General features: G+C 37.4%; 1 protein-coding gene across 1 annotated transcript; it reads right to left on the bottom strand.

Moving 5' to 3' along the window:
• Window positions 1-7,089: 7,089 nt before the first annotated feature.
• Window positions 7,090-9,153, bottom strand: LOC107832848 (transcription factor TCP15). The gene is made up of 2 exons (XM_016660744.2): window positions 8,429-9,153; window positions 7,090-8,012 (listed from the first exon to the last, which is right to left on the bottom strand). The coding sequence occupies exons 1-2, from the start codon at window positions 8,859-8,861 to the stop codon at window positions 7,240-7,242; spliced, it is 1,206 nt and encodes a 401-aa protein (XP_016516230.1). The 5' UTR covers window positions 8,862-9,153; the 3' UTR covers window positions 7,090-7,239.
• Window positions 9,154-14,077: the final 4,924 nt, after the last annotated feature.

The following is a 14,077-nucleotide window of genomic DNA, read 5'->3' as shown; positions in this document are numbered from 1 at the left end:
AGTTCCTATAGGCATGATCTCTAAATTATTTATGCAATGGGGCAGTAAAAATGTTGAAAGCTTAGAATTAACGATGTTTAATTTTATAAACATGCTTTCTAGAGGAGTGATAATATCCCATAGGCACGATTGACAATTGAACTTGATTTTATAATACTTCATCCGTATAGGCATGTCATCTAGGCAGGCCAGTGTAATGAAAATAACGGAAGTAGTCGATAGATTGATTAAGATCCTATAGTCATGATGTCTAAAGAAGCAGCGTGCTAAGAGCAATAGAAGCAGTTGATTGATTAATTAATTGAAACCTTATAGGCATGGTATCTAGGTGGACATTAGCAAAACATGTGTTATTGTATCCTATAGGCATGTTATCTAGAAACGTCTAGTGGTACATATAGAAACAATATAGAAATTACTTGAGCCAACATGTTTTGACAAGTTAAGTGAAGTGAGCGTGATTCCTATAGACATGCTTTCTATTAGTGTACAACACACTAAACTAAATAACATATAAGGCATGTTGAACAAAATAGCAAATAGAACACATAGACCCTATAGGCATGTTTTCTACCCTTTTATGCAATCATTAGAATACCCCAGCCCCTTTCACTAATCTCCCACATCGTTTCTTTACAAATTAATACATGACCAAAGATAAAAAGGGAAAAAAAGAAGCAGACTTCGAATATTACCGAACCAAGATGATTACAGGCCCAACAAATAGGGCAGACTTAAGAAAAGTTAACCCAAGCACTGCCTGGGCCTTCAGTAGACTCTTTCATTCGGATAGCAGGCCCGGATCCAAACACTTCCCAAAAACATAAGAGTATGCCCATTTGCACAACCCAAAGCCACACATGGACTCATATCTAGCCTAATAGTTACAATATTGACCAATTTACCAAATAAATTAATAGACCATACATGGAAACCAACCAAATAGTTCTAAAGCAACACCTCATAGAGATGGGGTTGTATGACATTTAGCAGGATTCGTAAACATATTGGCATTTTTGAAGTAAGGGTGACAATATTGGTTAAACAAAGAACACGAAACTAGGAGAGTCAATAGACTCAATTTGCAATATGGTAAATACAACATAAGTTACATCATTAAGCAGGTGACAACATGCTAAAGATAGACATAACACTAGGAGAGTTAAGGAGACATACCATTTTAGATTACAGGGTAAACATACTAGGCACATACGAGGTGAACATGCTAATTTTTTTCAGAATGAGTTCAGAATAGAGCATTGGTCTAAATGGATTTTAAAACCTAGGAGTCTAAGTCATGGATGGTCAGACAGGGTCATAGTTAGGAAATGACAATAACACACGACAATCGGGCAAGCGAGCAATCGATGAGAAGCCTAATCATGTTGAGTATAACACAAAGATCTCAAAGCCCAAAGGTGTCATGGCAGGAAGACATATTATCTTAAAGTTAAATAGAACATGCATACTCAGAACTTAAGCCAGTCGACTATGCATGATCATGGAACCTAAATGTATTGGGATTCAACTAGAAGCATAAGCAATACCAAGGAATACAGGATTGACCAAGCACCAGAATAAAGCAACAGGTTTGGTTAAAACACTGCGACAACAAATAAGGTTCATGTAAGCAGGTAAAAAACAGAGTTCACATAAAGGAATTATCAATAGAAGTTCATTAAGTCATATTCTGGGTAAGAGATGATTCCCTAGGAATTTCAGTGCGAGAATCCAAAACAAGGCATGAGACAAACTTACAATAAACAGCAAAACAACAAAGCAAACTTAAAGATACAAAGTCATTCAAGCTGAACACATAGGAGTTTAAAAGAATTAGGCAGGTTGTGACACTAGGAGATTCATAATTGCAGAATAGCTACAATGCAAGTAAAATTGCCAATGATTACAACATAATATTGGAGTCATATTGGTTCGAACAACATGGATATGCGAAGCACTGGAAATAAGCAAAAGATAATAGAATTGCAAAGTCAATACACTCACCAGTTTGCAGATTCAACAAACAAAAATAGATGAGAAGGCTAAGTGTCAGAAACATATCTAATATCACCAGTAATGAGTGTATACAGACGAAATATTGTCTGGATTTAAATAAAATAAAGCTTGATTCCCTCGATTCGGAGCATGGCACTTGTCAAAAATAAGCGAGTACTATGTGATACCAAAATCATGTAAGAAATAACGAGATATAGCACAAATGGAAAGGGAATCACGGAGTGATTCCATGTTGAGGTCGGAGTTGGACAGAATAAGGGAGGCGGCTGCTAGGGTTTGAGAGGAGAGGAAAAGAGAGGAGAAGAGAGGATTTAGGGGCGGCAGTCTTAGAGAAATGGTAGGGTTTCGGGTGAGTTTGGTTAGTTTAAAGCAGAGGGGTAATTGTGGGCTGTTGATCTTGAGAGATCAACGACTAAGATTAGAATAAAACGGAACGGGTCGTTGTAACGGGGTCGGGCCCGGCCGAGTTTGGGAGAGGGGTCGTTTGGTTTGGGCCAAAGGAGGTTGGGGATCTCTAGGCTAGTGATTTGGGTATGTCTGGTCCGAAATTAGCCCAAACTTTGGGCTACAAATTAAATACATGAAAAATTATAAAATTTATTTATAAAAAATAATTAACAAACAATAAAAATATTGTTTGTGTAGTAAGATGCTTGAAAATAATAATTTAACATTTTAAAAATATAAAATACTATTTGGGTACAAATAATGTAATAAAAATATAATTATGCACAACATATAGGCTATTATTGCAAAATTGTGTAAATAGCTTAAAAATACAAATATAATTATATAAAATAAAGTAAAATATTCTGAAACATATATTTGGATGCAAATAAAAACATTGGATGATTAATTCATCACAAAATAATTTAAGGGGTAATTAAAAAATATTCAAGTAATTTAAATGCAAGAAAATCAATTTTAAAACTTTTTAAAAAATATTATAAAAACTATATAAAATACTTGTATAAATCTTGTAAATTAAGTAATGATGCAAAATGATATTTTAAAAGTATATATACTATTTGAAAGAATATGAGGGCAAAATTAGGTATCAACAGCCTCGGCATGAATCCAGTCCTTGTACAACTCTCGAGGAACATTAGGAAAGTCCGAGGTATGGGAAGAGGACGGTTGCGCTAGTAATTGAGCCTTCTCGGGCTCAAGAGCAGCAACTCAGTCATAGAGGTCAGAAGTTTCCTCCTCCAACTCTCCGACCCTATCATCAAGTCGCTCTTCTTTTAGCCTTGACATTTCTAATTTGTTCTCTCCCTTAGAACGAGGAGTCTTGATCACCACCTCAAGGGCCTCCGCCTTCCTCGAAGCCTCCGACCGAGCGAACTCCGCCCTATCCAGCTCATTCTATTTCTCGGTGATCTCACCATGAAGAACCTCCATCTGCAGGCAACACTCCTCCAATTGCATGCGCAACTTGACCACCTGAATTTGGAGGTCGCCATATTGGACGTCCACGGCCCTACTGACCTCGAACTCTTCTTCCTTGTTTCTCAACGTCCCCTCACGGACACTGTACTTCTCGATGAACTTCACCAGCTCATTATTCTTTTGCTTCAGCTTGTCCCGAAGGGCCTGCAAATTGCCGCCCTCGCCAAACCGCCTGCGGATCTCCCGGTACTTGCCACGGTACTTGAGTATTTGGTTGCAGCTTCTTGAATATAGCCTTACGCCTCTCCTTCCTTCGGGCGATTTCAATTTCCAAGATCATGGTCTGTAGTCACAAAAAGAAAGAGAGTCAAAAATAAGAACGCCTCCGCTGACAAAGGCAAAGCACTAAAACGAAGCCCGAAACTTTTCATATAACAGATAGGGAAATAGAAACCTTGAAAAATTTGCTCTGAGAGCGAGGCCGGCTATGCTCCTTGATAAGGTAATGTCATCCAGCACCTTGAGGGTTTCACCCTCCACATCAGAGAAAAGGGGACCAAGGACAGGGACCACGTTCTCTGTGTTCTTCAACAGATCACGATCCATGGGGAACGCGATGGTCCACGCAGACCCCTCCAACCTAACCTCGAGGTGAGTAAATCCTTCTTCCATCATCCTCAGCTCTGCAGCGTCGAGGTCTGAGCTGCGAGTTCGATGGCCACTCTTGTCGCAAAGTATCGAAAACCCTAGCGGTCAGCCCTTCGACTTCCATCGTCACAAAAGGATGAGATACGCTCTCTACGTCCTCCGCCGATCTCGGAACCTCAGACACCATCTTGACGTCACCTTCAAGAATTATGGTCGCCGTCTCACGGATAGTAAAATCATCCATCATAGAATCCACGGCCCGGGAAGCCCTATCACCAACATCCACTAACCTCCTCTTACGGGGCACCAAATCCCCGTTACTTGGCGATGATTCCTCCCCCTCGTCCACAAGACAATACAAGGGGAAGCCGGAGGCTCCGCCGTAGGAATATCCACAGGTGGAAAAGAGATTGATGCTGATATAGCAGTAGGTGGGATCGAAGAGCAGACTTAGCCGCGGTCGTAGACGGGGCAGAAACCAAAGAGCGAGCAGACCTTGCCACGGTCATAGAGGGGGAAGACGCCGAAGAGGAAGCATTTTTCCTCTTACAGAATGCAGGTGGGGGAGCTCTCAGTCTCCTCGAAGGCCCTTGGGCTGGAATTAAAAGAAGCGCAAAAGAAAAGAGGGTCTGCCAGCGCAAACTATAAAATGGTAAGAGACTAAGAGGCCAAAACGAAGAGACTCACCGGTTAATGAGTGAGCAGGCCCAAACTTCTTTAAAAAGCCCGGACACTTATGAATTCCCTCGATGTGAGGGAGGAGCCGACCGACTCAATCACAAATGTCCCCGACCAAAGCAAGGGGCATAGTCTTGACTGCATAAGAGATAAGAAAGAGATCATAACTCACGACTAAGTAAGTAAATCAAATGCCTCAATGAAGAGAAGTCAGACACTTACGAGTTTAATTCCAAGTTTCGGGGAAGCCGTCTGCATTGGCCACTACGTCCTCAGTTTTGACGAAGAAAAAATTATGCTAGAACTGTCAGCTCGCCTTATCATCCATCTTCACCACCAGGCACGTGCCCCCTCGATGGCGAAGGTTTAACATTGTCCCCCTATAGAAACTAGGGGCGAAGAGATGCATCAAATGTCGAAGCGTGATCTCAACCCCAGCCAATTCTGCAAACTTAGTGAGCATCCTAATAAGCTTGTAGATATACGGCGCGAGCTGAGCCGAGCAAACAACATAGAAATGGCAGAACTCCTTCGCCAAGGGGAGAAGGGGAAGAGTGTAGCCAACATGAAACGGGTAGGCGTAGAATGCACAATACCCGGGGCGGTGTACTTGTACCATGTCACGCCCTGCAGGGACCAACTCTAAGTGAGCGGGAATGTCAAATTTAGCCTTCATCTCTAATAAATCGGCATCTTTCATCGCCGACTCGGAGATCTCGGGCTCAACCTCAGGCGCCTTTGTAAAATCAGACCTGATTTTTTCACCACGAGGAATTATCTCCTCCACCGTAGGGAAGTTCTCATCCTCAACGACAACAGAGACGCCCTCCGCATGAGGAAGCAAAACCATCGCCAAGGGAACCGGATTATTTCCCTCGCTTGGACCAAAAGATACATTAACCATAGTTCTGAAGAAAGATAGGGTATTCAAGTAACGAAAAGTTAAATGCAACAAGGATCGCTAGGGCAGAAAAGGAAGATACACAACAATGGAATAAGAAGAAGAAGAAGGCACAAGGTTTCGATATGGGAAATCTATAAAACACGAGTGTGTGCCCTCATATCCCTATTTATAAGAATTCATGCATCGAAACTAAGAAATTATGCCATCATTACCTAGTACAGGTATCGAAGCGGCAGATCTAATCAACAGACGCACGTGAAATGACGCAAAGCATTGGAAAAATAAACCATAATGATGTATGATGTCATGACGTCACTTTTATCCAAAAATGATGTAACCCTAAAAGATGCGGCTCACGAAAGGCCACGTCGCCATCTCGTCTCAAACATCATGACCCGACCCACTCGTCCAATCTTCTCGACCACGACAAACAGAATCTGCTCATCAAGGCCGTCTGAGGCCGACCTCAATAAGCGGAGGGACTAACTGTATAGGTCAAAATCTATGCTAGAATATTTAGGGCAATATAGCACTAAGGAAAGGGTTAGTCGAGGTCGACCAGGAAGAAACGAGGTTTGTGGTCGAGATGTCAACAATGGTCGAGGTCGAGCACCATTAACAGAGCTGTAACGGCTAGTTTTCAAAATAAGATATTAAAGAGAATATTCTAGTAGATATTCTCTATACTTGTACTATTAGGGTTTGTTAGGGGTATGTCTCATATATATATATATATATATATATATATATATATATATATATATATATATATAGGAAAAGAGACAATGATATAGGGCATGTGATATTCATTTGTAAGAACACACTTTGATAAAAGGATTCTCTCTCTTACCAAGAGAGAAACAACACATTTTTATCAAGATTCTTGTCCACATTATTCCATACTTCCCATGAGATCCGAGGATAATTCGAACATTCAAGGATTTGTCTGTCATTCATCATTGTAAGGAAGAATAATATCTAGCTTCTCCTTTATTGGGTGAATCATTTCTTTATTTACCCAAATGCCATTTATTATTGTTCATTTCTATTAATGCTCATTTATTACTCACGTTATTTGGGATGATTGTCACACACCATTATTATTTTTCTACCATATGTGTTCAACATTAATCACGCTTTCACAACTCGCATCTAGAAATATTATGGTTAATTAGGTTTAACCCCTTAGTACATAGATTTAATTATATGAGCCAAGAACCACACTTTTTGGTCAAACAACATGTACTTTAGGTAAAAGAAAAAAAAAGGAAAGATCAATAATAGTAGTGATGAATAACAATCTATACGGTTGTAAATGGATAAACAAAAACAAGAGAACTTTTGACAAAAAGCAGCCAAATTAATACTCCCTTTGTTAAAAAAATATTGCCCTCTTCAAACCCTAAAAAACCGGCAGGCAAATTAATCACACGAAAATATTGAAAGAAAAAAGAAGAAGGAAGAAGCAACTCAGAATTATAGAGCAAATAATCAAACCTCACGTGTGTGTTTTAAACATATATCCAAACTTATATCACACCACAAGACGAGGATAAAAATGTAAGAATCTGATCACGATGATCAGTCATCAATCTTAGGATATATCAATGGTGGCTGGTCGTATCATTCCGATCATCTGCACCGCCGTGATGTGAATGGGACCCACTCGCCTGAGATTCCGATACACCGGAACACTGCCTATACGGATTTAGTCCGGTGACCATGCCCAATTGACCTTCACTTAGTGAAGTGCCACTGCTATTGCCAACTAAACTCGTTCCTAGTTGTTGAGTTGGCAATAATGCCATTGGTGCAGGAAAATTCATGAAATGCAATCCACTTGACATTGTGCTTCTATACAAAGCAGCAGCAGAATTACTAACGGATGGAAACGTCCATATTGGATCGCCCCCCAAAACTTGGCTATTATTGTTTGTTAACATCCAAAAATTGGCCGGAATTGATGAATGACTTGCTGGCATAGTCCCCGTACTTGATTGTAACAAGTAACTCCCCATCTGTTGTTGCTGATCATGTTGTTGCTGCTGCTGTTGCAAGTCTACTTCTTGTCTCCTTTTTCGGCTTAGACTTTCTTCTATACTTGTCTCCGTTAAATCTAGTGAATTGTGATCCCTCATTTCTTGCTTAGCTTGAAATTGATGATTCATACTAGGGTTTGTATTTCCGGTCTGAAAGTTCAACAACGTAGTGGCAGATCTGTCGGAAGATAATCCAATACCTTGAAACAAACCTCGTCGTTGGGAGAGCGAAAAGTTCGGACTGAAATACGAGGATCGTAGCTGAGATGGTACCGACATGCTGGATCCTGAGCTACGTAGCGAAATGTTGAGCGAGGTAAAATTTGCAGGAATTGTACCTGTTAGGAAATTCAAATGAAATATGAAGCGATAAGAACAAAGGCTAAGAAAGTAGAAAGAAAGTTTTGCCATAGAAAACAATAAACTGAAAATGCGCATTTATTTTTCAAACAAAAAAATCAGAAAAATCCTCAAATACTAGCACAATTTAATCAACCATCTCGTTATCCATGTTTTCAGTGGCAGAGCTATGAAGGGCTGTCAATTAACATCTTTTTGCCTGAAAATTATATTAGGTAAATAGATTTTTTTAAAATCATTAAGTATATATAATACTCCTGTTGGATCCATTTTACTTCTTTGCATGTTTATTCTTTATGTTTTGACTCCCTTAGTGAAAAACATGGATCCACAACTGCTTATTTGGACTAACAAATTGTAATTAAAAAAAAAAAGTGTCTAAAAATATGAGTACCAGTTCCAGTGGCTGCTATAACAGAAGGTTCAGCTTGTTGGAGTAACCATTCAATGGTTTCGCCATCGGACTTGTGACCGAGTTCTCTAGTGAGCTGGAAAACCCTAGCGGCACAAAGGGCAGGCATACGTATACGTCTGCCGCGGCCGTCAACTTTAGTGTGGCGGTCTTTGGTGGAGGTTCTTTTGGGAGGTGGTTTTTTCGAAGTTTCAGTGATTTGGAGGGTATTATCATTATTAGGGTTTGTATTTGTATGATCAGATGGGGAGATGGCAAGAGAAGGATAATTATTAGCAGCAGCGGAGGAGCTGGAACAAGGTTCATCTTCTTTCTTTTCGAGTAATTGGAAAGGGAAATTATTTTGACGGTATTGGTGGTGATGATGGTGATGTTGGTGCTGGTGGTGGAAATGATCATCACTTCCTCCGTCCATGATCACTCTTGTGTGCTAGAAATACGCCGCTTCAATCCTCGAATCTAAGGAAAACTCACTCAGAAAATATTTCTTTCTCTTTTTCTTTCAGTGTTGATGTTCACAATAGTGACGGACCCTAAATTCAATTCTTGGTCTGTTTGTATATCTCTTTCTGTACCTGCGTTGCTCACTCTAGCTAGAACGAATGAAATGAATCAAATCAGTGTATGTGTTTCTTACCCTCTAGAGTGTTACTGTTTGAGAATTGATGTGTTGTTTAACTTAGGGGAGAGAGAGAGGGGGAGATGTGAAGAGGAAAACTTAAAGCAACAAAGATAATGAGTAGGAATTATAAGGGGGAAGTTTTTAAAAGCAAAAAAAAAATTGAACAAAGGGGAAAAGAAAATATATGCTTTTGTTGGGGTCCTTTTTTAATATCTTTTTGACAAACTAATGTTGGTTGGAATAAGTCATAGTATATTAGAAAAAGAAAGAAAATTTTGTGATTTTGAGTGTGATTTGATTTTATTTTTGATGAAATTATTTTCATTAGGAAGGAAGAGGGAATTAAGGGGTTTGTCCTGACTTTTCTTTTTATTGTGGCTGTGAATGACAGAGCCTTTGGTTCAGACTCCACGTGAGGTGCTCTTTTAATCATTCAATCCATATAGACAATGGTGGCCGTGGTGGGGTCCTAATATAATTTCAAGTCAAAAAATTGAGAGACTGAGAAAGGTAAGATTTATCAATGGTGAATGGGGTCCCTTTTCTCATTCATGTAATCATTTCCCTTTGCCTTTGTTATGCACCTTTGCTTGCTTTGGGATTCCTTCCTCCATCTTATGATTGTTGTCAAGTTAATTTCCCAGGGTCTAATGTCATGACTGCTATGTATATATTTCACACCATTTCATTCTCTTAAGGTTTAGGCCTTTAGGTGGGCCAAAGTAGCCTATCAACGGAAATATTAACAATTTTTATGAAGAAAGTAATAACAATAGGCAATCTAGGTACGTCCATCATGTAGCGTATACGAGGAAATGGTGAATTTGATGATGATCTTTGCTACCCCTTCACCTTGATGTGTGTACTTATATTGCCTTGAAAGATCCTATTGAATATACAAACAAAGACATTGCACATAAGTTAAGTGATAGTATTACTAGTACGAGACATTTAGGAAAAATAGTTTAAGGTACGGTTCAAAACGAACAATATTATTTCATGGTAAAATATCTTTTGAACCAGTTTAACCGGACAAGTAATAGACTTATAATATCAGAGCCGCTGTCAGATAGCTAGTAGCTCTCATGTTTTATCAAATAATTTTGAATTGGACAGTTCAAATGTAAGTTGAACTCTGTAGTCCCCAACATTTAGATCTAATTAATTTCGTTGAGGTGCTATCCTTGACACAAGGAAGAAAGATAAATATGAACATCAAATTAAGAGATGGAAAGGTGTATAGAAGCTGTGGGTGGATCTTCTGTCATTTGTATAGAAGCTGCTCTAATTAGCAAGGTGTCACCTTTTTTGTTCATATTTTATTCTACACACATTTTGGAATGAGTATAGGATAAGAAATGGCATGACTGCAAGACTGGCAGCTATGGGATGGATGCAGATTTAAAACTACTTGTTTAAGCATGCCCAGGTAATTAACGACCTTGACATCAACATCTTCTGTCACATATAATATAAAATACTTCTACTAACATTCTGTCACCTCTTATATATAATCAGAAGAAACTAAAATAAGAAATAAAAAATAAACCCAATATTTGTCAAGGCGTCGCAATGGGCACAAGGAAAAAAAGAAGTGGGAATTTATATGTTATCAAAAATCTGCCCAACATATTCATCAATATCAAATGATAAATGTTGATATATATATATACACACACATTTCCATACGTACCACAACATTGCATTGATTGATACAGAGTGGATGCTATTATTAATATTCATCTTTTCTGTTCTTTCACTTTTCTGCATTTTTTTCCCTTCATTTTTCGTTATAGCATTTCAATTTTGTATAATTTTGGCTATGAATAATTTTTCATATTAAAATAAATGACTCAAAAGTTTTTATTTGAATTTTAGAGCAGCTCTCTCCCCAGCCCACAACATAGTGTTCTTTTCTTTTGGGTGGAAAAAGATGAATGGACAAATGCTCAGTCCTAACTCCTAAGGGGTCCTTTGGTAGATTGTATAGTAATAGTCGTTAATAAAGTGTACTAGTGATGTTGATATTAGTTATGCATGCATTAGTTATACTGAAATTACTTCTTATTGAATATTTAGTTTGGTGTATTAAAAATTAAATATATTGCATAATTTTTTCAGAAAGTTATTTATTTTAAAAAATAGCCTCTAAGTTATTTAGGGATAATTACATTAATATGATCTATATAATTTGTGCAATTGCTGATCCAACACAGGGTGTCCATGGAGCAATTGGCCTAATTATAGGAGAAGAAGAGGAAGAATCCCGCAATTGTAACGATTATAGAGAAAAGTACTTTTAATTTTCAGAAAAGATATTGTAGTTTTTTTTTTGCATTCTTTTGTTAAATATAATATATTAATAGAAGGGATAATGATTAATTGAAAGAATTTAATATTAGAAAATGGGAGAAAAATTAGAAAGGCAAATTTGTCAACATGTATCTTATTTACATTAATGAAAAAACAAGTAGAAAGAATTTTAATCAAGCATAAAATTTGAAGGGGTAATTTTGTCTTTAACTAAGTTTATTGCATGTATTAATGACCTTGGTATTACTAAAACACATAGTTTGCTATGTATTAGTTATACATAAGATAATACCAAATAGGGTGCGTAACTAATGCTTGTATTAGTTATACATAGGTTGAAAAAGTATACCAAATAAGGTATCACTAATACACAAAGTTAATGGATACATTATTTTTTCTAATGTACTCCACCAAACGACCTCTAAATGTTTACAGAGTGCTCAACTAACAAAATCAAACGACATGAACCAGAGAAGTAAAGTATTTATCGGCCCAATATTTATAAGCAACATCTAAACTTCCAATCAGTATCAATGAACTTCAATTCATGTTTAGTTTCATACCATGCTAGTGCAACATATTGAGTATTGACACATAATTTTTAGTTCTTGAAAACCTTTGTTAAGGTTTCTTAGGTGTTATTATAATTTTCTGTGTTTTTATAAATGTAAAGCTAGGGACTTCTAAATATAAACCATGTAGTAAATATCAAGGTAATTGAAGAATAAATATATCCATTTCTTTCAGCAATTGATGGCCTGTTGCTATTAAGAGTACTCCTTCAAATTGAATATATTGACTTCTGAGTTATAAGTTTATTTCATTCTTAGAGCATATTTGATGATCTGCAGCAACATTAGAACATGCAATTGTGTCTAATATTATAAGCTCAAACAAGGGAAAGGGACTGAAGGGACAATGGAAATTTGAAGTCCAGCTAGAATAATTTTGGAAGGAATCCAGAAATGCTGAGACAGAGAGCAGTTGTTTGAACCATGTTTCCACGTGATGACAATGTGGACCTGTTGCCCAGTGTTGCCCTTTTTCAGACCACAACCATAGTGCTTCGCCTTATTACTTTTGTCAATTGTGTGTAATATCTACTGTGAAGACGACAGCTCCCTAGCTATTTCTAACTTTATTTTCTTCCTATAACAACTCTTACTTTAATTGGCATATGATTATCTCTTTGTTTTCTTTCTTTCATTTTTCTGTTTTCACAAAGTATTAAGTTACTGTAGTTTCTAATTTTGGTGTTCACCATCTATTTCTTAATGCTAATAACAATGAGCGGAAGATCTATTATTGCATGTTGCTGCCCTTATTTTTTTATGATATCAATGTGACATAATGTATAGATTAAAGTTAAACTGATATTTGATTCATCATAACAGAACAATCATAATGGGACCGGATGGGAGTTGAAAGCATAGACCATACATTGGAGATGTGCATGGTATCTATATAATAAAAGGCTTTTTCCTCTTCCCTTAAATTGAAAGCCCTCCTAAATTACTAAAGAACTTGGTTCTTTACCCTACTGCTTGCGCTTAAACAAAATCAACAGAAAAGTAAAGAACAACAATTTAATATGGAAAATCACCCGGCTCAAATGTGCAAAATTCACGACCTACCACGTAGGATTTAACTTCAACTTCACTAAAACAAATGAGCCAAATGTGCAGATTACAACTCTTATAACCTAATACACCTCCACACTTCAACTACTTCTACTTATTGTACGAAGACTACAAGTTACTCTAACTTGCAAAATCATATAATAATCCAACTAATATTGTTTGAATGAAAACGCGAATACAACTCAATCCCTAATACACATGAACTAGACTGACTCAAGTAGAAAATGAACTAAACTCTACGAACAGTCTTGGTCAGCAACTTCAAGTATATTGTAAACTAGAAATGCTATACTTCTTGTACTTAGTATATGTGTGAAAAAGGATATCTTCAACAGTCCTTAGGCAAAGTATTTAAGTCGCCACAACTCCGAGATCTTTGGGAGTCCTAGACACAGTCAAAATCTAATCAACTTACAAGTCTTGAGATTATAAGGACTCCTCAAGCGTCGTGACTCCGATCTGCAGATATCTTTAGGTAGCATCCCTTATCGCATTAAGAATCCCTTCCACAAATATCGGGTTGCAGTAACTTTTGTAAAAAAAGTTACTACCTTGTCAGGACCTTCGGCAGTTACTGTGAAAACCTGGTTCTTAGCATATGTTCATTGCACACACTTGTTAATCATCAAAATACATAACTCAACAAATTCTCCATTTTTTATGATGACAAACATTATGCTTATAAACCAGGTGAGAACTGAGAACTATCAAGTATCAATATTAAAGAAAGCATCAATCATCAAATATTAAGAACAAGTGAACTGACATATGAATCCCCCTTCCCCACACTCTATATTCCCCTTTTGGCATCATCGAAAAGCTGGATAGCTATGAGATAAACTAAACAACCACATATAATACAAGATTCATGGCCACTGGGACTACACAACAAGCACAAGAGAAATTATAACAAAATAAATTATGCTGATGATATTAGCCATGTCAGAAGCAGGAGAATAACATAAGAATATTCATTATATATTGCCAAATTAAGCCAAAGACCTTGACCAAAAAGTCATTAAAACAAAATAGTTCAGACATTCCTGCATACTAATC

The sequence above is a fragment of the Nicotiana tabacum genome, chromosome 22, assembly GCF_000715075.1.
Source record: "Nicotiana tabacum cultivar K326 chromosome 22, ASM71507v2, whole genome shotgun sequence".
NCBI classification, from domain to species: domain Eukaryota; kingdom Viridiplantae; phylum Streptophyta; class Magnoliopsida; order Solanales; family Solanaceae; genus Nicotiana; species Nicotiana tabacum.
Note: the sequence above shows the minus strand (reverse complement) of the source record. Positions and strands in the feature narration are given on the sequence as shown.

What these genes read in the sequence shown, in the direction of transcription:
- LOC107832848 (XM_016660744.2), bottom strand. Translation starts at nt 8,861, where the DNA reads ATGGACGGAGGAAGTGATGATCATTTCCACCACCAGCACCAACATCAC. An exon ending in TATAGCAGCCACTGGAACTG is followed by an intron (nt 8,013 to 8,428) that starts GTACTCATATTT and finishes ATTTCCTAACAG; the next exon opens with GTACAATTCCTGCAAATTTT.